The 25,574-nt window shown below is 44.1% G+C and overlaps 1 protein-coding gene across 4 annotated transcripts in view; it reads left to right on the plus strand.

Moving 5' to 3' along the window:
• LOC139281039 (transmembrane channel-like protein 7) overlaps positions 1–25,574 on the plus strand; it is an 88,642-nt gene that overhangs the window by 12,288 nt on the left and 50,780 nt on the right. For all 4 annotated transcript variants that reach the window (XM_070900924.1, XM_070900926.1, XM_070900923.1 and 1 more), the window contains exons 2-6: positions 6,962–7,184; positions 11,036–11,184; positions 12,046–12,213; positions 17,338–17,420; positions 24,554–24,699. In XM_070900924.1, the coding sequence (XP_070757025.1) occupies positions 6,962–7,184; positions 11,036–11,184; positions 12,046–12,213; positions 17,338–17,420; positions 24,554–24,699 (769 nt within the window). The remainder of the gene's footprint in view (positions 1–6,961; positions 7,185–11,035; positions 11,185–12,045; positions 12,214–17,337; positions 17,421–24,553; positions 24,700–25,574) is intronic.

Genomic DNA, 25,574 nt, shown 5'->3' on the forward strand with positions numbered 1-25,574 from the left:
ATTACAAGCCTTTGCAGGGGTCCAAGAAACAAATCTTCACTTTTTCTGCAGTATTTTTAAAAATGGCCGAGTGCCAATGTTTGTGTGAGACTGCGCGCACGCTCCAACGCGCACGCGCAGGGTTGCCGGCACCACGAAGGCTAATTTAAATTGTACCCGCCCCCTGCTGCTTAGAAAATCGGCGCGAGTGTTAGGCTCCGCCCCCTGCTGCAAAAAGCGCGCCGCGCCAAGCAAACATCGAGCTCCAAGGAGCTCGAGAATATCGGATTTTTTTTTAGGCGCAGTTTTCGGCGTGAAAAACAGGCGCCCAGCTCGGAGGTGCGCCATTTTCGCCACGGCACGAAACTTGGGGCCTTGATATTGCCTCATCAGGTACAGCTGAGGCTATGTGGGTTCAAGTGGACCAAGCTCACAGGCAGGGATTAATTTTGGGTAATTAATATAGAAACAGACCTCTAATGCTTTTAATATAAAATGCCCCCTTTGTCTGGTGGGTGATTTTAATTTTCCTGGCATTTAGTGGCACGATGGTTTACCTGCTGTTGTGGTGGGAAGTGCAGCTGAAAAATGTATTGATAATGAAGACTGTTTCTTGATTCAACATGTTAATGAAGTAATTAGGGAAAATCATATATTGGATCTGGTGTTTAGTAGTGAATCTGACCTGGTATCAGGCCTCCATGTGGGGGAACATCTGGGCAACAGTGACCACAACATTATACGATTCGAATTGGCTAGTGGAACTAAAGGTACTGAGAACCTGCAACTCGTACCGGATTTCAGAAGAGCAAACTTCTCCAAAATGGTAGATGACTTGGAATGAGTAAATTGGCAAATCCTCCTCGGTGGTGATGAGACCAATGTTGAATATAAATGGAAAGTTTTTAAGAACAAGATTAAAAATGTGGAAAACAAACATGTACCCAAAATCAAAAGAAGGAGACGTGGTAAGAAAAAGCCAAGGTGGCTGACTGGCTATGTACAAAGACAAATAAGATGTAAACAGAAATGCTTCTATAAATTAAAAACATTTACAAGGAACAACTAAAGAAAACAAAGGTTGCTATTAGATCAGCAAAAAGGATTGTAGACAACTGTGGCAGTAATGGGGAGAGCTTCTTTAGTTATGTGAAGAGTCCGAGAACTATCAAAGATTGTATTGGGCCACTGAAGGGTGTTCGAGGACAGGTTACAAAGGACTCACTAAGTATGGCAGAAATATTAAATGAGCACTTTGCATCAGTCTTCACCCTTGAAGATGGTCGAATATTAGAATTTCACACTAGTTTTGTTAGGACAGTTGGACTTCTCTGGTCCGGCACCCTTGAGACCTGACAGGTGCCAGACCAGAGAATTTTCCAGACCATGGGAGGTCACACTGACCCTAGACTTGTCGCACTTGTCCTCACCCGTACTCACTCACTCTTGATGGAGAATGTACACAGAAACAGCTCAGACTTAATTAAAATTCCTTATTTTATTTGGGGCCTCACAAGTGACACAAATATGCACAACAGTAGATTTACCGGGTGCTGCTGATAACGACCCGGCCGCGCTCTGCGCATGCACTGTGCAGAAGCCTACTGCACAGCATTTCTCGGGCCCAGCTTCGGCGACCCCGTTAGCCACCATGCTCCAGCTGCAAAACTTGGACCTCACTCCATTTCCGTGTCAACCTGACCAAGGAGGGAACGCCGGAGGCAGCAGGGAGAAAAAGAGCAGCCAGCCCCAGGATGCAGCACGGAACACCACCCCTGCCAGGAATGATGCCAGACCAGGGATGTTTACGGACTAAAGAGTCCCAGACTGGAGAGGTACAACTTGTAATATTAACATAGATAAACATATTGTTTTAAGATCTTGAAAATAGAGCAGCCGGTCCGGATGATATCCACGTGAGGGTCCTCCGGGAGGTGGGACGTGTGCTGTGCGAACCCCTGGCCTGTATTTTTAAATAGCTCACTGCACTCTGGGATAGTTCCTACAGATTGAAAGGAGGCTAATGCCCCATTTAAAAAAAAATGACAAGACAGACCCAGGTAACTATTGGTCCATCAGTTTAACATCAGTAATAGGGAAGATGCTGAGGGAATCATAAGGGATGCAATATATGAATACTTGGATAGGGAGACACATATTGGGAACACCCAACACGGCTTCATAAAAAAGAGGTCATGTCTCTCAAATCTAATTGTATTTTTTGAAAAAGTTACAAAGTTGGTGGATGAGAGAAGCCCAGTAGAAATTATCTACTTAGATTTCCAAAAAGCTTTTGACAAGGTACTAAATAAGAGGCCTCTCCAAGATCGGCCTCTCCGGTATTAGTGGAAATACATTGAGCTGGATTCAGAACGCAGGCAAAGAGTAGTTATAGATAGATTTGGATCTGTTTAGAGACTGGTCACCAGTGGTGTCCTGCAGGAATCAGTGTTGGGACCGTTGCTTTTTACTATTTTTATTAATGTTCTGGATTTTGGGGTTGGGTCACAATTTGCATTTTATACCAAGATCTGTGCGAGTGTTAGAACTGTAAAAGATGCTCGTTTGCTTCAGGCAGATCTTAATTTGTTGGGAGATTGGGCTCAAGACTGGAAAATGATTTATAACTTAGAATAGTGCAATGTTATTCATGTGGGCAGGGCAAATGCTCAACATTCATACACCCTCTAGGGAAAGGCATCAAAGATGGGGGAGATAGAAAGAGATTTGGGCATTCTAGTGCGTACATCCTTAAAGGTACATGAGCAATGCCGTGCAGCGATAGCTAGAGCAAATGGGGTGTATCATAGGACAATTGAGTATAAGACGAGGCGTACCTGTTTTGTTCTTGTACAAGACCTTAGTCAGGCCGCACTTGGAATACGGTGTCCAGTTTTGGTGGTCTCACATGGTGGGTGATATTGAGGCTCTGGAAAGGGTGCAGAAGAGGACCACGAGACTAATTCCAAGTCTAAGGCATCTTAGTTGTCAAGATAAACTAAACGAGTTGGGACTCCATACCTTAGAGCAGCATAAACTTTGTCGGGGGAGGGGGGGGGGATTTGATTGAGGTTTATAAGATAATGAAGGGAATAGACGGTGTTCCAGCTGACCATTTATTTCAATTAAATAGGTTTGGCAGGATCAGTGGTCACAAATTTAAGTTGTATAGGGCTTGATCAAGGTTCGACGTCAGGAGATGGTTCTGTTCCCAGAGAATAGTAGACCTCAACAAGCTGCCATTTCATGTGGTAGATGCAGACTTGCTGAATTCCTTCAAGCGAAAGCTGGATTTGTTTCGGGCTGCGATGGAGATCACCTCTTACAGAAGGTAGTTACTGCAGGGAATTCAAGGCCAGAGTGATTTCCTGGACTAGCTTCGATCGCCTAGATGGGTTGGAGAGGAATTTCCCAGATTTGTTTTCCCCCAAATTGCCCCTTCCAAGAGATCACATGGTTTCGGGTAGTGTGGGGTGTATATGTTATGGTACACAAGGTATCGCAATTGTGTGGGACAGGATTGATGGACCAGATGGTCTTTGCTTGTCCGTCATTGTTCGTATGTTGTCACTTTCGCCTCCCCTCTGCAATTCAGCTCTTGTCCATGTTTGGACCAAGACTGTAATGAGGTTTGAAGCGGAGTGGTCCTGGCAGAATCCAAACTGAGCATTGGTGAGTAAGTGCCGCTGGACAAGCACTGTTGACGACGACATCTATCACTTTGCTGCTGATTGAGTGTAGCTTGAGGCAATAATTGTCCTGCTTGTCGTGGACAGGATATACCTGGGTAGTTTTCCACATTGTCAGGTATATGTCAGTGTTCCAGCTGTAGTAGAACAGCTTGGTTAGAGGCAAGGCTAGTTCTGGAACACAAGTCTTCAGCACGACAGCCAGGATATTGTTAGGGCTCATAGCCTTTGCTGTATCCAGTGCGCTCAGCCATTTCTTGATATCGCCTAGAATGAATCAAATTAGCTGAAGACTGGTTTCTGTGATGCTGGAGGAAACCCTCTCGGCAGTTCTGGCTGAAGATGGCAGTGCCACACAACATGATGGGACTTCGTCTCCACAAGGACTGTGCGGTGGTCAGTCCTACCAATACTGTGACTGGTAAATTGGTGAGGACAGGATCAAGTAGGTTTTTCCAACATGTTGGTTCACTCACCGCCTGCTGCAGGCCCAGTCTGGCAGCTATGTCCTTCGGGATTCGGCCAGCTCGGTCAGTAGCGGTGCTACCGAGCCACTGTTGGTGATTGACATTGAAGGCCCCCACCCAGAGTACATTCTTGCAACCCGCAGTGCTGCTTCCATGTGGTGTTCAACATGGAAGAGTACTGATCCATTAACTGAGGGAGAGCAGTAGGTGGTAATCAGCAGGAGGTTTCCTAACCCATGCTTGACCTGAAGCCATGAGACTTCATGCGGTCCAGAGTCAAAGTTGAGGTCTCCCAGGGCCGCTCCCTCCCGACTGTATACCACTGTGCCGCCACCTCTAGTGGGTCTGTCTTGCCGGAGGGACGGGACATGCCTAGGTATGGTGACCAAGGAGTCTGGGACATTGGCTGAAAGTTATGATTCTGTCAGTACGACTGTCAGGATTTTGCTTAACTGGTTTGTGGGACAGCTTTCCCAATTTTGGCACAAGTCCCCAGATGTTAGTGAGGACTGGGCTGGGTGTGCTGTTGTTGTGTCCATAGCCGGTGCTGAGGTCGATGCTGGGTGATCTGTCCGGTTTTATTCTTTTGTTTCTCGTAGCGATTTGGTACAACTGAGTGGCTTACGAGGCTATTTCAGAGGGCAGTTAGAATCAACCATATTGCTGAGGGTCTGAAGTCATGTCTGGGCCAGACCAGGTAAGGATGGCAGATTTCCTTCCCTTAAGGACATTAGTGAACCAAATGGGTTTTTACAACATTCCGATAGTTTCATGGTCACCATTACTGACTGATACTAGCTTTTTATTCCAGATTTAATTAAATAACTGAATTTAAATTGAACAACTTGAATAAGACATTTGATAGAAGCATTATTTAATCAAAAATTGATGCTCTATAACAGTAAATTATTTCTTTGTAAATCTCAACCGCAAATTATTTTTAGAATCCAGTAATGGTTTTACTAACCAGTTTAACACCATCTTTAAATATTCTGTGAACTAAGTTCAACTGTAGATTTCCCCTTTAAACCCCCAAAATTATGGATAAGAACTATTTGTTCTCCAATAAATCATCTATTATGCCATTAAGGACCATGTTTTAATAAAATCTGTTCACCATTGTAATCTAATTTCAGGATTTTGTGTACAGTTGAAGCAACATTACTTGATGACATTGATTATAAACTTGTCATTCATCTTCTGCAACAAAGGAAGTCACTAATTTGAGGAATAGTGGGACAGTATCAAACCATTTTGCTGTGCAGCATTTTACATTATTACCTCCCTAGATTGCTCATTCAGTGTAATTTTTGAGGTTGCTAACAACTCATCTCTTTAGAGACTTATAGAGAATTTTTATCTCACCATTAGGAACTACTTTAAAAATCAGATGGTTTCAAAGAATTATGATTAACTGAAACATGTATGATAGAGTTGAATTAACATATACAGGTAAGTAAACTTCCTCACAGAATCAAGCTCAGGTTCAATGAAGCTAATGCTCTTGATATTGGCCTCGATTTTGTGGGAGAAATATCATCTTCATCGGCAGTCCCTCGAAATCGAGGAAAACTTACTTCCACTCTAAATATGAGTTCTCAGGTGGCAGTACAGTCCAATGCGGGAATTACAGTCTCGAACAGGTGGGGCAGACAGTGTTTGAAGGAAAGGGTGGACGCTCCTTCCGCTGTCTGCGCTGATGCCCTGTGTGCTGTGCAGCGTCAGCTGATAGCAGAGAAGGTTGGTGGCGGTGATGCTGGTATGCCTGGTGCTGCTGGTGTTGGGGCTGATCATGGTCGAGATTCTGAGGACCAAGGTGAGACTTTATAAAGAGCACATATGTTGATGGAATAGATGGCAGAAGCATTCTGTCAATGGTGAGAGTTCTTCCAATGAGGTGATACTGGATGGAGATTCCTTAATTTGATTGGTTAAGGAGACGCACAATTGCTTGTCATGTTCACATGGGTCTCAGATATCTTGTAGAGAGTGCTGCAGTTTTGACTGTCTAATAACTAAGTTCCAGTTCAAAATTCCACAGGCAAATGTAAGTGTAAAGAATGGCAAGTGCGTCCATTCACTGCTGACCGCAAAATCCGGGCCAAAATCTTAAGCACATTTTGAAAGTGTCCAACAATCAGCAGACTAGATGGAACAAAATAAAATGGATAGCAGTGTTAATTAGCTCTTTGGCTCCCCGATTACTCACTAGGTAATTGCATTGGGTGGGGGGAGAAATTTTCCTGGGTCTACGTCCAGGTTCACAAGGTGCAGGAGATACTGAAATATCAGGTATGATGCGATATTGAGCCATACAGACAAAGAGGCTTCCAAGGATTTGGCTTAGTTGTGATGGACACTTTTTCCTCCCCGCCACCGCCCCCCCCCCCCCCCCTGCCTTTCGCACCACTCCCACGATAAAATAGCTTGTTGATATTCACTGTTTAGGCTCACTGACTGGTGGAATGCTAAAGGGCTGTCAGCAGTGGTGGAATTTGCCGCTGAATGAAAGCCGGAAATAATTTTTAAAAAAAGTTGTCATGAGCTGCTTTTATATTAGTTTTAAATTGGATTCTGGGAGTCTGGTGTTGGTGAGCTATTAAATCCATTTTTTTTCCAGTGGCAGACTCGTACTTGGGCATCCAAACTTAAAACCGTATTTAAAAACAACTTTTGTGATGTTTAATTTTTAGATTCTTTTTGGTGAGATTTGCTAATTAATGTTTCACTTTACAGCAGGAATAGCTCTTGTACATATAAATTGTCTTTCTTGCTTAATTTCATTTATTTTTTTTCTCACTTGCAATTTTTTTTTTTACTTTGTAGATGTTTATCTCTCCATCAATGAACTCTTGCATGAATTGCCCAGTTATCGGTCGCTGGTTAGAAGACCTTCAACTAATATAGCTGGAAGCAGACGGAAAAGCGTCCTCTCCAATTTTTTTACTGCTTCAATAAGTAGGAAAAAAGGTGATTCATTGACAGACCTTGAAGATGATAGGCCACTGCGAGAATTGCCTGTGAGCATTAAAGAGAAGCGACGAATCAGGTTAGACCATTGCATAGGAATATCGAGCAAGCACTAATTGGTTAATGGACATGCTGTTAATGATGCACATAAATGGAACATCATAAACTGCTGATGTACCATTTAGTCTTTGATGTTTTACTGAACTGATCCACGGCAGTATTAAGATGAAAAAAAGAAAGGAACAACTTGCCTTTATGCAGCACCTTTTATGTCCTCGGGACTTCCCGAAGTATTTTACTCCTAATTAATTAGTTTGAAGTAAGTAAATACAGCACAACAATTTGCACACAGTCCTAGAAAAGAGCAACTGCGATAAATGACCAGAAATCTGTTTTGGATGATGTAGGTTTAGGGATTGTCCAGGATAGAAGGAAAACTTCCTACTCTTCATTGAATATGCCATGGGATCTATAATGTCTACCCAAACAGACATCTGAAAGATGGTACTTGGACAATGCAGCGCTTCCTCAGTACTGCGCTGATATGTCAATCTGGATTATGTGTTCAGTTCACGTAGCACTGCACCCATGACTTTCTGATTTGAGAGTAGGGCGTGCTACCTAATGAGCCAACTGATGTAGAAGATATCTGAGATCTAAGATTTAAATAAAGGATTGTTACATTCATTAGGTGGCACTATGGACCCAATTGTGGGAGGGAAATAGAAGAAAAAATCTGAATACAGATCAGAAAGATAGATAGGAATAAGCAAATTACTTTTCCAGCTGATTTTAATTATCAACTAATTGACTGGGACAAGTAGGGAGTAAAGAGAGAAAAGAGAATGGAATTTCTCAAATTAATTTATTCACTAGCTGTCTAACATTCTCAGTTGCACTTTCAGTAACATCTCTCTTGCTACAAAACCACATATCTTCTATAACGAGCGGCATGTGACGGTCAGAGGTCACATGGTTGGTGCGGCACGAATCAGCAGACGAGAGAAGTCCAGTTGTAGAGAAAAACGTGAGTCAGAGAGGAACTCTGAGCACAGGTCCAAGGAAGAAAAGTAGAGACTCGAGGCAATGCAGGGGAGAGAGGAGCTCGGGTGGGAAGCATCGTTAAAGAGGGGAGTGACGCTGATCAGAGGGAGGAGTTCGGACAAGATGCGATGTAAAAGAGGAGCTTGAGAACTGGGTATAAAAGAGAGGAGCTCGGGGGAAGGGTGGAATGTAAAAGAGTAATGTGGAGGTGGAGGAACAGAGTAAAAGAAAACAACAGAGCAACAACTGAAACCTACTCATTGTCACGGGCTTGCACGTATTATTGTATCGTCTGTAAATCTGATTATTGTACTAACCCCAGCAGAAAGTAACCGCTTCCCTTAAAGGAGAGATTCTTATCAATTGATTGAGAGTAAATAAGATGATATAAAAATTTAATTATTTAAGTATTTATATAAATATAATTGTATTTTACCCTCCTGTTTAGTGTGTCTAGGTATCACCTGGAGCTTTCCTTTTGCACGATAAATTTTACTTAATAAGTGGGTCTTGTTTTTTTTTTAATCAGTCGGTAAGAATCTCTCTCCTTTTAAGGGAATCAGGCACTTTCCACTGAGATCTGAGTAATTCCGGTTTGTTAATTACTAAACTTTATTCATTGGTACTCAAATCCTTTTTATTTATCCCATTCTTATCAATAATCCTCTCTTTTCTATGCAATTTTAGACAATCAAATGTGGCAACTTGGCTACTACAATGCACAGAATACTACTCTCAAGCTCGTGACAGTGAATAGGTTTTCTACTGTCTTTTCCTCTCTTCCCCTGCCCCCGAGTTCCCCTCTTTTACTCTACACCTCCATGCTCCCCTCTTTTATGATACTTTCCACCCCCAAGCTCCTCTTCTCCCTCCATTGCCTCGCATCTCTTTACTTTTCTTCTTTGGATCTGTGCTCCCCAAGCTCCCCTCTACTTGCGCTTCTCTCTCCCACTGGACTTGTGACATCGGCTTCTTTACGCTGCACCGACCACATGCCGCCATGCACGTGCACTGCCACATGCCATTCGCTGCATTCCCTGTGTGCAGAGCGAGCTGCACAAGAAGGTGGCTGCACTCATGAGATTAGCAGTTCTTGGTGACCATCACAAAACTGATGGCATCCATTACTTTGGATTTCCCTCTTTCTCAGGCATTGCATGTTTGCGCTCAACTGCCACGTGTTTTTTTTCGTTGAACAGAGCATTCATCATTTCTTTGTTGTCATATTCATTAGACCGTTCCCCTGAGTTGCTGACCTGTTCAAACTGTTGAGCTCTCTGGGTTTCATCATTGCTGTGTTCTCCACAGCTCCCTGAAACACCAGACGATTTCTGTCTTTCAGCAGAATGTGTGTTTTACAATAGAGACATTCAAATTCACTCCTTTCCCTTTTGGACTATGTTCAAAATCATTTTTCTTTGCTTTTCTCATAGCTTTTAGCATTTTTTTTCTTTAGTTTTGCGGTCTGGTTTTGAATCTTTCTTTTCTTCAGTTTATGGGTTATGCTTTTGATGCATTTTTCTTTTCATTCTCATCGGATTTAGATTCTGGATTGGCGGGTTCCTCTGGCTCCTCCTTTCTTTCTTCTCTGTTTCCTTACCTTTTACTTTAGGTTCAACTTTCTTTTTCATCCGCCTTTTTCACTGATTCTTTTTGGTCTTTGGTAGGTTCTTTTTCTCGTGTTTCCTTTGGTTGCACCTTTCCTCCCTTTCTCTACTTTTAATTTTTCTCTGGCTTTCTCTTCTATGGTTGATTTTGATTTTCTTCTTCAGCTTTTTCAGTTTTCGAGTCTTTCACAGCTTCATCAGGTTTAGTTTCTTGGCCACCTTTATCCACTGCTTTTTCAGTCTCTTCCTCTGCTGCTGCTTGTGTATTTTCCTTGGAATTTGGAACGTTGGTTTTCAGAATCGAGGTTTCCCGTTTACCTTTTCCACTGGCCTTTGCAGAATGATACACAATTCCTTTGTTTTTGATTATTTGCACTAACTTCTAGCATTTTATACAGTTTTTGATATATTTTTCTACGTCATTCACTATCCCGGGCCTCCAGTATGTCTCAAGTTCATGTAACATAATTTTTACAGATAAATGTAATCCGCCCATTCCTTCATGAATTTCCTTTAGTAACTCTGCACCTTCTTTTGGAAGGGTTAATCCGTTTTAGATTGACTATACGTAACGGTTTGTTGATATTTAATTCATAGGAATTCCCCCTCCAACAGTGTTTCCATATGTCAGTGCTGCCGCTTTGAATTTGGTGCCACATTTGCAGTCATTCTGTGTCTCCTTCACACAGGATTGGTTCCTGTGGGTCAGAGTTTGTCACGGGCCTAGAATTACAGACTATAAAATAATACTCACAGGCCCGTGACAATGAGTAGGTGTTCAGTTGTTGCACTGCTCCTCTCTTGTGCTTTGCTCTCCTTTTGCACTCTGCCTCTGACTGACTGAACAAAGCCAAGGGACATCTAATTTAAAACAAACTCGTAGTTTCAATAGTCAGTGGGTATTTATGCTACTGCTACGTAATGCTCCCATCTTTACATACTCTCCTCATAGTGCCATCTCGAACAGGTTTCCAAATTAGGCTATGTTGATTCTTGAGCAACATAATACTTTATTGCCGCTCAGGATCTGTACACATCCTTCAGTTGAAATAGATCCATAAGTTGAAAAAGTTCCTTTTTTAAACCGGGTTTCTGCAGCATTTCCAGTGAAGGGAGCAGCTCTGAGAAAATTATCCACCTCTCAGCAATGCGTACAAAAGCAAAGATGCATTGCTAAACCTCAGCAAATCCTGAGGTCACAGTTAGAATATTCTGTCCAATTTTGTGTGTGTTAACTTGTTCTGCTTTTAAAATTTTTATTCTATTACTGTTTTATTAGAGCTCGTCAAGATTATCAAGCAAACGTATTAGCAAAACAGGAGCAAGGCTATTTATTTAGAAAAACGGCATGGAGACGGTTTGCTCAAGCAACTAAGGAGCATATATCCAACCTGTATCTTTGGAAAAGAGCAATTCATGATATAGAAGGTGAGAAAATTTGAATTGCCGTTCACCTAAATAATTGAGCCAATCCGATTTAAGTCATTAAAATGTTGGATTGCATCAGTATTCTTTGGTAAAATGTTAATGGCTCTTTTTTATTTTGTAAATGTGAGTTCTTCATTGTAAAAAGAGGAACGATGTCGGTCAACCCTTAGACTAGTTTATTTTCCCAATAGTTCGCCGCCTCAGTAAAATTAGAGCAGAAGGCACAGTACGAGAAAGAGGACTTCAGATTATGAAGTGACTGGGGTTTGGTGGGAGGAATAGTTTACCTCATCAGGTTACAATAGTTTATTATGAAACACTGGGGTGGGGGATGGGGGTGTTTATTATGCTGAAGAAAGAATACAAAGGATGTAAATGGATTTTATTGTGACTTCTCTAACTCAGTGTCTGTTCCACGGGCAAAGAGCCATGGTAGTGTTAAGAATGATGCACGTTTATCATTTTGAACAAAATGGTATTGCAAAAAAAATAGTTGAGAAAAGAAATTGCCAGTGAGACCATCAGTTATGGATGGGTCCCTCACATGTTTGTGTAAGGTCATCCACTTTGGACCCAAGAAAGACAGCTCAGAGTATTTTCTTAAAGGTGAGAAGCTCGGAATTGCGCAGGAGCAGAGAGATTTAGGTGGCTATGTGCAGAAATCACTAAAAGCTAGGTACAAAAAATAATTGAGAAGTCTAATGGAATGTTAACCTTTATCTCAAGGTGCCTGAAATACGGAATTGAGATACAGATCAATCATATTATTGAATGGCAGAACGGGCTCAATATGGTTTGCTCCTGTTGCTAATGTTGTTATATGGTTCTTGAACTTTTTTGATTTTTCTTTTTATCTTTCAGGCAAATTTGGCACCGGAATCCAGTCTTACTTCTCCTTCCTCCGTTTTCTGGTTTTGTTGAATTTTGTGAATTTTCTATTAATGTTTACTTTTGTCACAATTCCGATGATCATTTCAAAGCATGGAGTTGTTAACATTACGCATGTGCAAGTTTCCTCCTCTGTCGTAGGTAATTCATGTGTGTTATACTTAGAAATGCAGATTTTGTTTTTGGAAACTTTACAGAGAACAATCTGACTTATATTTTTCAACCTTCACATACAAACAAGATGTTGCTGCTATCTCAGAAAAATAAAGTCGATTTGGATCACAAAATGGATTCATGGGGCTGCTGGGATCTTTTCCCACTCCATTCTGTATATACTCCTATTGTGGACCACACTTTCCATTATTTTTCTCTTGCTGTCAGCAGCTATTTTACACACAGTTGACAGACAAGACTTTTTTCCTCATTAAATCAATACAGTATTGTAGCTATCAGTCCTGGGGTTAGCTCTGCATCAATGTTGATGTTTTGAGGTTTTTACTTTTTTAATACATTTTTAAGAGCTTTTGTTCAGTTATTTTGGCATTTTCTTAGGCTATTGCTTACCGTGCCACAGTTTTGGTACACAGTTATTAGTTCACTTGGTTCTGGCCAACCCATGTTTAGTCTCAAAGAAAAAGAAAGAAAGACTTGCATTTATATTGTGTTTTCACGACCACCGGCCTCCCACAGCGCTTTACAGCCAATGACGTACTTCTGGAGTGTATTCATTGTTGTAATGTGAGAAACACAGCAGCCAACTTGCGCACAGCAAACTCCCACAAACAGCAATGTGATAATGACCAGATAATCTGTTTTTGTTATGTTGATTGAGGGATAAGGATTGGCCAGGACACAAGGGAAATCATGCCATGGGCTCTTTTACGTCCACCTGAGAAGGCAGACGGGGCCTCGGTTTAACATCTCATCTGAAAGACGGCACCTCCGACAGTGCAACGCTCCCACAGCGCTGCACTGGAGTGTCAGTCTAGATTTATGTGCTCAGGTTCCTGTAGTTATCTGGTTGCTAAGTTTCCAGTTTAAATCTTTTTTTCTATCTATAACCTTTGCATATCAATCAGTTCTATCTATCTCTGGCTGGGATCCTTACTGATGGCCCATGAACATAGTGGGTGGGGATGCCTAATGGCTGGAAACAGGTTAGGCCAAATTCTATGTGTCAGCTGTTACTAAGTTGGTATCACCCTCGCCTCTGAGTCAGAAGGTTGTGGATTCAAGTCCCACTCCAGAGACTCGAGCACAAAATCTAGGCTGACATTCCAGTGCAGTATTGAGGGAATACTACACTGTTGGAAGGTGGCGTCTTTCGGATGAGACGCTAAACCGAGACCCTGCCTGCTCTCTCTGGTGAACATAAAAGATCCCATGGCACTATTTTGAATAAATGATCCCTCAATCAACATCACTAAAACAGATTATCTGATCATTATCACATTGCTGTTTGTGGGAGCTTGCTGTGCACAAATTGGCTGTTGCATTTCCTATATTGCAACAGTGACAACACTTCAAAAAGTACTTCATTGGCTAAAGCGCTTTGGGATGTTCGGTGGTCGTGAAAGGCGCTATATAAATGTAAGTCTTTCTTTTCTCCGCCTGCCTGCCTTTCAACGCTGTCAAACCATGGGATTCCCCCAGTGCTCCTGGATTCATGGATACTTACTGTACCTTTTCACAGATACTGTTCCGTTCTCTTTCCCCCCCCGTGTTCAGTGCTCCCTGTGCCTGCACCTCCTGTTGATGAGTTAAAAGACCCACTTCCTGACACGTGCACCGTACCATCCCCCCGACACACCATATGCTCCCCTACTGATGCAACTCCCATTCATTATTGAGACTTTGTTGCCTTGAACGGGACACAGTCTCTCCTTAGCAAAATAATACATTGTGCATTACATAGTACGTACAATGGTGTACCGTTGTCTTTGAGTGAACAATGCTACCAGAAATCCCCTAGTGGTATGTTTAAGATTGCATGACACTCATCCTTCCTAAAAACAGCTTTGTCACCTACTTATACTGGTTTCCAACGTAATTTTATAAATGTGTCTGCATCAAGCTTAGTAAAAGGACATAGCTCAACTGTCTCAATCACTGTCTTGAATTCAAGAAGGTCCCAATAGATTTCAGATGCAGAGAGAACATTTATTTCTTGTTTTAATTCCTTATTAGGATTTGAATCTGATTGTGAGCAAATTATAGTTGGAACTATTGCTTAAATCTGTGGCTTTTGTACGATCTCATCTCTGATACCTTCATAATCTTTGTGTAACTTGTATAGGCTTTACTCGGGTACTAATCTCAAGCTTGGCTCTCCTGCAAGTGAGTCCTCACTGCTTACAGACCAGTGACTTTATATGTATGGTAGCTGGTAATGTAACATTGCCCAGGGGTCGAACGGAAATTCCTCTTGCTGCAGTAGCTTACTAAATAGACATAAGGTCTCTTGAGTTCTAGTCTTTGGAGAGTGGAAAAATAAACACACAAGAAGATCACATAATATAACCTATATTATAAACTAGGAATTAAACTAAAGCAGTACCAATGTACTATGTAGCTTCTGCGCTTTTTGTTCCACTTTCTCCCTTATCCTAGCCTGGGGTCCATATTAGTGCCCTAATATTACTCGATTTAACATTAGCTAGAAAAACACAGAAAAGGGGTAAAATCTGGGAGATTCCTCATCCATTAGGTTTATTCCTAGAATATACATTTTATCCACCAAGTCATTGAGGGTGTTTGGGGCTTCAACTGCCAACTCAGATTTCTTCCATTCAAAGGACAAATCCCCTAGCTTTTGGAACCAAAAATTTTCACTAATCTTGGCAATTAACAATGTTCCAAAGTACTTCATTGGCTGTAAAGTACTTTGGGACATTCTGTGGTCGTGAAAGGCGCTATACAAATGCAAAATTTAGGTTTAAGAATGTAAGAAATAGGAGCAGGAGTAAGCCATTTGGCCCCTTGAGCCTGCTCTGCCATTCAATAAGATCATGGCTGATCTGATCCTGGCCTCAACTCCACTTCCCAGCCTGCTCCCCATAACCCTTGACTCCCTTATCATTCAAAAATCTGTCTATCTCCACCTTAAATACAATCAATGACCCAGCCTCCACAGCTCTCTGAGGTAGAGAATTCCAAAGATTCACAACCCTCTGAGAGAAGAAATTCCTCCTCAATTCCGTTATAAATGGGCGACCCATTAGAACAATGCCCGCTAGTTCTAGATTCCCCTACTAGGGGAAACATCCTATCTGCATCTACCCGGTCAAGCACCCTCAGGATCTTGTATGTTTCAATAAGATCACCTCTGTCTTCTAAACAACAATGAGTATAGGCCCAACCTGCTCAACCTTTCTTCAAATGACAACTCCTTCATCTCAGGAATCAACCTAGTGAACCTCTGAACTGTCTCCACTGCAAGTATATCTTTCCTTAAATAAGGAGACGTAAACTGTACACAGTACCAGGTGTGGTCTTACCAATGCCCTGTACAGTTGTAGCAGGACTTCCCTACATTTACGCTCTATCCCCCTTGCAATAAAGGCCATTTGCCTTCCTAATTACTTGCTGTACCTGCATACTAACTTTTTGTGTTTCATGTACAAGGACCCCCTGATCCCTCTGTACCACAGTATTTTGTAATCTCGCCCCATTTAAATAATCTACTCAAACATTAGACAGGTGAATGAATTGCGTAGCAGTGTCTGTCTCCTTGTATGAATCCTTGGAAGGAGAAATCCTAGCTCATTATGGTCATGCAGTGGGGATTCCTGGACCAACCTACAGGAGATTCCTATCAAAACTATCTGCATCAGAGCTTATATGCTGACAGTTCCATGTCAGCCTGAACATGCAGGTTTTCAATTTTACACCCGATTTCTGCACTACTTTTTGTTAAAGAACCATGCCTCTAATGCATATTTGTTTCAATTTTCTTCAATGGGAGGACAGCAATATCTTATTTAGATGTGGAGATTGAGCTTCTTTGAAGAATGAGGAAGACCATGCTTATTGTAGATAAGTTTATTTTTTTGATTAAGCAACAAAAGAATTATCATGCACGAAACCTTGAATTTGAATTTAATGTGCAAGTCATAAAATATTGCAGCATGACTATCTTTAAATGCAAAGCATTTTTCCTGTTTCATGATTTCATGAAATAATGGTTGACAAAGACCAAAAGTAGGCTAAACACATAGGGGCCGAAAATGCCCTCCGCCTCAAATGGGGTGCACCTACCATTTTTTAGGTGCTCCATCCGCCCCTATGCGTGGGGTGGACATTCCAGCGCTTTTCAGCTCTTTGCCTTATGTTTCCAGTCGGAGCGGTGTTGGTGTGGGAAAGGGGCGGATGTGCGGTCGGGTCGGACTAGCCGCCACTAGCAGAACGGAAGTGGGGGTGGGTTAGAGTGGCTGACGCTCCAAGTCATCGGCGCCGCACTGATGACATCATCGCGCTGGCGCGTCACGGCGTCTCTCCCCTTCAGTTAAAGGGGAGGCCCGCTGCGATTCTAGCCACTTTAGTGGCAAACACTGAGCCACCAGGGAGGATTTCAGCTGGGCCAGCGGGCATAACTGTCAGCCCAACCTGGCAGTCGGCCGACAATAAAAAAAAAAATAAAATGGTATCGCCGGCAGCGCCACCTCACCTTTAAGGGCGGCTGGGTCGCCCATCCACAAAAAGGGTACTGACAGGAAAAGCTGTCAGTGGCATCGACCGGTGGCGGTGCCGCTCCCGCTGGGCAATTCCGCACAAGGCAATTTCCCAAGGGCACTTTCGGAAAGGGGGTTTGTAAGGTGTCAGCACGTGCACGACGCGGCGGGAAAACGGGCAGGGTGGTCCGCTACACTGCTCCAAAATTAAAGGAGGGCAATATACAAATTGGCGGCACCTCCACAGCGACTTGGCAGTCAGTCCGCATCCACCTTTGGCCGCGGCTTTCAGGCGGCCACAGGCCTTATAGAAAGGGGCAATTTCGGCCCCATAATATGATGACACAAAGAAGATTAGTACAATTCTTGGGCTGATTCACCAGTTGATTTTTGTTAAATTTATTTTTCCCCTCTCTTGAGGAAGCACCTTGCTTGTGCTCTCCCCTTTTGCTGACAGCTTAGCTTAGGTGGGGAAATCTTTCCGTGGGGCATCTTCTATCCACGCTTAAGTGCAAATTGTTGCTATAGCAATATTCCTCTGCGAAGTTTGTATTTTTAATGAAAATCTTACCTATTATATTTTTTTGTTTCATAGCTGAAGAATGTACAGTGTATGAAGCACATAACCAAGGGCTTATTCTCTTCTATAGTTACATGATTAATCTTCTCTCGGGGACAGTAAGTATATTCAGATATTAGTACGGTAGAAATTTAGCAATGTCATATAGATGTAATTACCTAAAAGACTACATTTAATTCCCCCTTTTGTAAATTGAAGATCGCAGGCCTGCATTATTACATAACTGCAATACACCATGAATTTTGTGCTTTTCGACAGATTTTGTTGCTTACTTCCTAAAACTTTGATAATGGCCCGGATTTTGTGGTAAAAATAATGGTGAGGCTATCAATGCTCATTGTTATTAAGGAGTAAATCGGACAGCAACTTCCGATGTCCGCACATGTGCATTTAAACGCAGCAATCAAGAGGTTGCTGTCCAAGTTGACCTCCTCCAGAAGCTTTGCTATGACAGTATTTCGCCCAGAGACTCGGCATTGAAACACATGAAGGACGTGACGTTGTGGTACTTACCCATTAGATACACATTAAACATGCCAGAAAAAGTTGAGGCTTGTAGGTGTAAGTAATTTTTTAGTAAGTCTTAATTATTGCCAAACAACCTCTCCGGCACTGAAATTTATTTTTTTGAAGTGTGGAGTTTCATCCTTCAGATTTTAATTATTGTTATAGAATTTAAAACATTTAAATAAAAACTTTTTATAAACTTTTTCTTTCTGTCTCTTTTATATCTCTCTCTCAATCCCATTTTTCTTTTCCCCCTCTATTTCACTTTCTGTACATGATTTGGTATTGTGGTGTCCCTGCACCTTACTACAAATTCATATGAGGCATGTACTGCAGACACAGTCACTATGTGACCTTAACCTTTATTCCCCAGGGCCAAGGAGTGCTGACCCTGGGTGGGACCTCCCCTTTTATACCTGGAAACCCAGGTGAGGAGTGTCTCCCACAAGTTCACCCCCTGTGGTCAGGGTGTGCATTTCAGTGTACAGGAGTACAGTGTACAGGGGTTGCATGAGGGTTACAGTTACATGAAGGTTACCGTAGCATGATGGTTACATACATGACATCACCTCCCCGCCCCCCCCCCCCCCCCCCGCGTCTTTTTGTGTCAAAGGTTAAGTCTTTTAGGTGGTCGATGCTCTCTCGTGGAGTGCCGCAGTTGGAGCTCTGGTGGCTGAGCCTTGGCATGCGTCTCTGTCACCTAAGGTGATTCCAGCCTGTCCGGGCTGGCCGCAGGGACTGTGCATGCTGTGGACTGTCCTTGTTGCTCGTCCACTGGCAGTGGTGTGGGTGACATCTCATGCTCTTCTTCAGGTTCCTCCGTGTCTATGCTGAACCTTTTCTTTACTTGGTCCAAGTGTTTGCGGCATATCTGCCCATTGTTTAGTCTGACCACTATGACCCTATTCCCTTCTTTGCCAATCACTGTGCCCTCAAGCCACTTGGATCCAAGAGCATGGTTAAGAACAAATACTGGGTCATCCATTTCTATACACCTCCCCCTTGAGTTTCGATCGTGGAACTCAGTTTGGGACTGGCGCTTGCCCTCAACAGTGTCTGCCAGGGCTAGGTGAATGAGGGACAGCCGCGTTTTAAGCGTGCGTTTCATGAGGAGTTCCGCTGGAGGGACTCCCGTGAGCGAGTGCGGGCGGGATCTGTAGGCCAGCAGGAGGCGCGATAGGCGGTACTGAAGGGAGGGTCCTTGGATGAGTAGCATGCCCTGTTTTATGACTTGGACCGCACGTTCCGCCTGGCTATTGGAAGCCAGCTTGAACAGCGCTGTCCAGACGTGTTTGATACCATTGCCCGACACAAACTCCTGGAATTCATGGCTGGTGAAACATGGGCCATTGTCTCTGACCAGGATGTCCGGCAAGCCGTGGGTTGCAAAAACCGTGCGCAGACTTTCCACGGTGATGGATGTCGTGCACGAGTTTAATATGATGCACTCGATCCATTTCGAGTATGTATCGACAACGATCAGGAACATTTTCCCCATGAACGGGCCCGCATAGTCTACGTGAATGCGTGACCGTGGCCTGGTGGGCCAGGACCACGGGCTGAGTGGGGCCTCCATGGGGGCATTGTCCAGCTGGGCACACGTCGTGCACCTGCGAACCCAGTGTTCCAGGTCTGAGTCAATCCCCGGCCACCATACATGTGACTGGGCAATGGCCTTCATTAACACGATGCCAGGGTGCTCACTGTGGAGTTCCCTGATGAACACTTCCCTTCCTTTCTGGGGCATGACTACCCGGCTGCCCCATAGCAGGCAGTCGGCTTGGATGGAGAGCTCATCCATCCGTCTGCGAAACGGTCTGACCTCCTCGGGGCACACCCCTCAGTCCAATCCTCAGTCTGAATACATTTCTTTATCATGGTTAGGAGGGGGTCTCTGTTGGTCCAGAGTTTGATCTGGAGGGCTTTGATGGGGGAGCCTGTGGATTCAAAAGCCTCAACGGCCATGACCATCTCGGCGCTTTGCTCCGACGCCCCCTTAGTGGTGGCCAGTGGGAGACTGCTGAGCGCGTCAGTGCAATTTTCGGTGCCTGGCCGGTGCCGTATGGTGTAGTCATATGCAGCCAGCGTGAGATCCCATAGCTGTATGCAAGCTGACGCATTGGCATTGACAGCTTTGCTGTCGGACAACAGAGATGTTAACGGCTTGTGGTCCGTTTCTAGCTCGAATCGTCTACCGAAAAGGTACTGGTGCATCTTTTTCACACCGTATACACAAGCGAGTGCTTCCTTTTTGACCATGCCGTATCCACGCTCTGCCTAGGAGAGTGACCTGGAGGCCGTTCTCATTACCCTGCTGCAAAACGCACCCAACCCCGTAGGATGACGCATCGCACGTTAAAACCAGTTTTTTTACAGGGGTCATACAAAGTCAACAATTTGTTAGAACACAGCAGGTTCCTCGCCTTATTGAAAGCCCGTTCTTGACAGTCCCCCCAAAGCCATTCACAACCTTTACGCAGGAGCATGTATAATGGCTCCAACAATGTGCTTAAGTTCGGCAGAAAGTTTATGAAATAGTTCAAAAATCCCAGGAATGATCGCAACTCCGACGTGTTGCCGGGCCTGGGCGCCCGGCGGATCGCCTCCGTTTTTGATTCAGTGGGCCGGATCCCGTCTGCGGCAATCCTCCTGCCCAAAAACTCTACCTCTGGGGCCAAAAACACACACTTGGCCTTTTTCAGCTGCAAGCCTACCGGTCCAGTCGGCGTAGCACCTTCTCCAGGTTGTGGGGGTGTTCCTCGGTGTCTCGACCCGGTATAAGGATGTCGTCTTGGAATACGATTATTCCAGGAATGGATTTGAACAAGCTTTCCATGTTTCTCTGAAAGAAAGCTTGCCGCCGAACGAATGCCAAACGGACATCTGTTGTAGATAAATAATCCCTTGTGCGTCGTGATGGTGGTCAGAAGCTTGGATTCTTCAGCCAGTTCCTGAGTCATGTAGGCCGAAGTGAGGTCCAGCTTCGTGAACAGCTTGCCACCTGCCAGCATAGCAAAAAGGTCCTCCGCTCTCTGGAGCGGGTATTGGTCTTGCAGCGACACTCGGTTGATGGTGGCTTTGTAGTCGCCACACATCCTGACCGAGCCATCTGCTTTGAGGACAGTCGCTGAATTCAACGGCCAAAATTATGCTCTCTCTGAGCAGCCTGTCCAATTCACTTTCACTTTTCTCACGCATCATATAAGGCACCGCTCTGGCTTTGTGGTGCACTGGTCTGGCGTCCGGAGTGATGCATATCACTACTTTGGTGCCCTTGAACGTTCCGACATCGGGTTGGAACAGTGACACGAATTTTTGTAGGACCTGTGAGCATGTACTTCGCTCCACAGATGAGATGGCATGCACATTTCCCCCCCCCCCCCCCCCCCCCCATTTCCAATTCATCTCGGCTAGTCAACTCCTCCCCAAGAGTGCGGGGCCATTTCCCGGGACGATCGAGTGGCAGCCGGTTCTGTGATCCATTATGTGTTACCACCAAGTTTGCACTGCTTAGCACTGGGATGATCTCTCTGGTGTACGTCCGTAGCTGCGTGTCAATGCGTTCCAGTTTGGGCCTGCTAGCTCTGTGTGACCATAGTCTCTCAAATTGTTGGGCGCTCATAAGTGACTGACTAGCTCCCGTATCCAGCTCCACGCGCACCGGGATGCCATTCAATAAAACTTTCATCATCATGGGTGGCGTTTTAGTGTATGAGCTGTGGATGTCAGCCACATGAACCCACTGAACTTCAGCATCCATGGCTTTTCTCCAGGCATCATCCTACATTGCAGACCCCTCGTCTAGTTCCTCTGTCTCGCAGATTAGCCTCGCTACAACCTTTTTGCACATCCTGGCCAGGTGTCCACTGACGTTACAAATCCTACAAGTATATTGCTGAAACCTGCAGCTTTTCGCAGTATGTCTACCCTCGCACCTCCAGCATGAGCTGAGATTGTTGTTAACAAAAGGACTGTTACCAGGCATTCCTCTCTGATTGCCCATTTGGTTGTTTCTAGGCACTCTGGTGGGTGTTAATGGTCCTATCGCGGGATGCATTGTTCCTCATGATGGCGTAAACTGCCGATCCCCTTTCCATTGTCCCTGTTGCGGGCCCACCCTAGAGTCTGTTGCTGCCTGGGCGGTTTTGAAATGCCCTTGCCTGCCTGCGGGGCCCCGAGCCGCGTTCACCATGTTAGCTCCCTGGTCCATCGCCATGTTGGGACCTGGGCTGCGCGCGTAAATTAGCTTGGTCTCCTCTTCCCCTGCCATGAAGGTCTGAGCTATCAATGCCGCCCCTTCTAAAGTCAAGTCCTTGGTCTCTATGAGCTTCCTGAAAATCCCAGAATGATTAATGCCCTCAATGAAGAAATCCCTTAACATCTCCCCCCTGCAGGCGTCTGTGAACTTAGAGACTGGCCAAGCGCCACAGGTCCGCAACGAAGTCCGAGGTGTTTTGTCCCTCCCGACGCCGGTGTGTGTAGAACTGGTGCCGGGCCGTGTGTACGCTACTCGCCGGCTTGAGATGCTCACTGATCAGCTGGCTGAGCTCTTCAAAGGACATGTCCGCTGGCTTTTGGGGTGCGAGCAGGTCTTTCTTCAGCGCATGCGTCTGTGGTCCGCAGCTGGTCAGCAGATGCGCCTTCCGCTTGGCAGCCGCTGCCGCTCCCAGCCAGTCCTTCGTGACAAAGCTCTGCTGGAGTCTTTCCACGAAGTCGGCCCAGTCCTCACCCACACAGTAACGTTCCTCTGTGCTACCGGTGGCCATCGTGGTTTGGTGATTCCCGTTTCTCGGCGCCAAATGTGGTGTCCCTGCACCTTACTACAAATTCACACGAGGCATGTACTGCAGACACACTCACTACGTGACCTTAACCTTTATTCCCCAGGACCAAGGAGTGCTGACCCTGGGTGGGACCTCCCCTTTTATACCTGAAAACCCAGGTGAGGAGTGTCTCCCACAAGTTCACCCCCTGTGGTCAGGGTGTGCATTTCTAGGGTATAAGTACAGTATACAGGAGTTGCATGAGGGTTACAGTTACATGAAGGTTACCGTAGCATGATGGTTACATACATGACAGCATTGAATTAAGTATTCCAACTTGCCCTTCCTGGTTTACTCTCCGTGGCCCCGATTTTAACTCCAGGTGGATTCCCTGCTCAGGCCTGAGTTAAAATCACAGTCGGGTCTCAATGATATTAGGCTGCAACATGCATATGTAAAGAAGGACCCTGTTGGCTCCGGGCACATGTCCTTGCTGTCTGCTCAGGAGAGCAGCTTAAAATTACAGATGTTACAATCATGGTGGCTTTCAGACAGGTCAGAGCCATAGCAATTTTAACTGCCCACCCTTCAGGTTTCTGCTTAATGAGTAGGGTTGAAATGTGTCTCAGTTAAGATTCTTCAATCTGATTATCTGTGGGCAAGTATAAATAAAATGAACGGCGCGTTGCGTTTGTTCGCCGCTGACTGCAAAATCCAGGTCAAAGTGGAATTTTGTACACGGGTGCAGTGAACAGCAAAGTGCTTAAACTGATTTTAAATCAAGGGGCCGGATTTTTGTCTGGTTTGTGACCGGGTTTTCGCTGCGTTTTGACCCTCTGCATGAAAACTCGGTCGCAAAGCCCGGGCGGGATCCTGGGCTCGTTGTTTGCGGCGGCGATGTGAAGTACCGCCAGGGAGAGGTGCGCCAAATGACGCGGATTGAGTTACCATCGTACTTTTAGCACTCTCCCGACCCGTATGTTGCACCTTGAATACCGACAGATCAAACCTATCGGTGCAGCCCTGCCAGCAGCAGTAAGTATGCAAACATGCAAAAAAGATAAGTTAAAGTTTTTATTAATTATTTTTCAGCGATTTGGTAGGTAAGGGTTTTGTGAATGTTTTTTGCAATTTTTTTCCCCTCCACCCAAGGCCTCTTATCGCAGTGCAAATTACCATGGATTAAAGTTGCCGAAACTCACGTTTTGCACTGCGCATAGTCGTGCAACGCCTCTTTTACCAACCTGGCACAGGTGTAAAGGCCGAAAGTTCGGCCTAAAAATAGTAACACAGTGAAAACATTAATTTTCATGTATCATTACCGTTTTCGCCAAAAACTGAAAATCCAGTCCATTGGCTATGTAATAAGCAAAATTGATACTTATTCAAATTTGTGGGTCAAAATTTTTCTAGAAATATGTTTACATCCAAATATGTTTAGTGCAGTTAGAGGTTTGTGTTTGTATAGCAACTTAGCTTTCCTTAGCTATCGTGGAAATTCTGCGAGTAAGAGGGTTTGTATCTTCTTCAGGTTTACCTAGATTCAGGTCTATGTCCAGTTGTTTTGCAGTACAATTTCATGATTTAAATGCAAATATTTTGAAAATATGGGAATAACAGTGCATGATTGCATGTTCCCATTGCACAAACTCTGTTTTTGAAACCGTTGCAAGAAATTATGATTATTATACAACATAAAATTACAATTTTTAAAATAAAACTTTGACATATTGTAATCCTCAAACATAATTTTTAACTTGTTTGCTAATAGAGAACCCACGTAAAATGCCTTCCTTATTTCTAAAGCCCACTCCACTCTGCCCCTCCAACATGAAACTGTAAGCGTGTTACACTTGAAACAATCATAATTTAGGTACAATCTTTTGTACTTTTTTTTAAAAAAAAGGCTCTGTTGGAATATCTATTTTTCATTTACTAATATATATTGTGTTTATTTTTAGGGATTCCTGGAGCAGACATATCTGTTTTACGGATTTTACAAAACGGATAATTTGATGTCTGGCAATTTTCACTATAATCTACCGCTTGCATACTTCATCACAACCTTTTCATACATTCTGCTGAGCCTATTCTGGATAGTGAAAAGGTAATTGCTTCTGTCCCCATCCCAGCTCTCAATTTAATACAATTGAAATAAATGTATAAAAGAAACATATACACTAACATCATTTGTTTAATTTTCAAGTGAATTATTATTGAATTCCTCTTGAATATGCTTGGGATTACTGGCTGCTCTCAACTGTTTTCTTGATCATGTATGATCTTGTTCACAAGGTTAATATGTTTGGTCAAATGTGATTTGTTATACTTTTACCATGGAACAACCCCACCTTCTGTTTGGCCATTTTCACAATAGTAATCAATTTAGTAAGACTGGAAGAATCTTTCAGGGATCTATTTTGTCACATGAAATCTCCTAGATGATTAAGAATGCAATAGATTTTCTGCTCCAGTTGCCCAGTATACATACAAGGTATGAGCCCTGCCTATAGAAGTTAAATTTCATTCAAAGGATGAAGATTACCCCATGACAAATAATTAGAGTTCTTAAAAATAATTTAAAGAAACATAGATTTGCAGATACTGTGCGGCCGAAATTGCTTCCCTCCATTAAGCTCCATTACCACCTCCAAGAGGAGTCAATGGAGTGGCTAGGCCTCACTGACCTGGAGCAGACGAATGGCCCGACCCTTCCTATATCGCGCCTGGGAGCAGCGGGAATGGGTTTCCGCACCGCCCATGCTGCCGCCCGTCGAGCACGCGCCAATCCCCTTCCGACCGGCAGCGACCCCCTTTCCAACCCCCACTGCAAATTGCCCCACTTTAGTGGCGTTTGTACCACTGAAAGCTTCCCTGTGCGGGAAGCTGTGTGTGGCTGGCTGACATGTCCGCCCTTAAAGGGTAGTGCACGCTGCCGGCGCCTCCATTTTATTTTAATTGTCGGCCGACTCCGAGGTCGGT

The sequence above is a fragment of the Pristiophorus japonicus genome, chromosome 15 (genome assembly GCF_044704955.1).
Source record: "Pristiophorus japonicus isolate sPriJap1 chromosome 15, sPriJap1.hap1, whole genome shotgun sequence".
Taxonomy (NCBI): Eukaryota; Metazoa; Chordata; class Chondrichthyes; family Pristiophoridae; genus Pristiophorus; species Pristiophorus japonicus.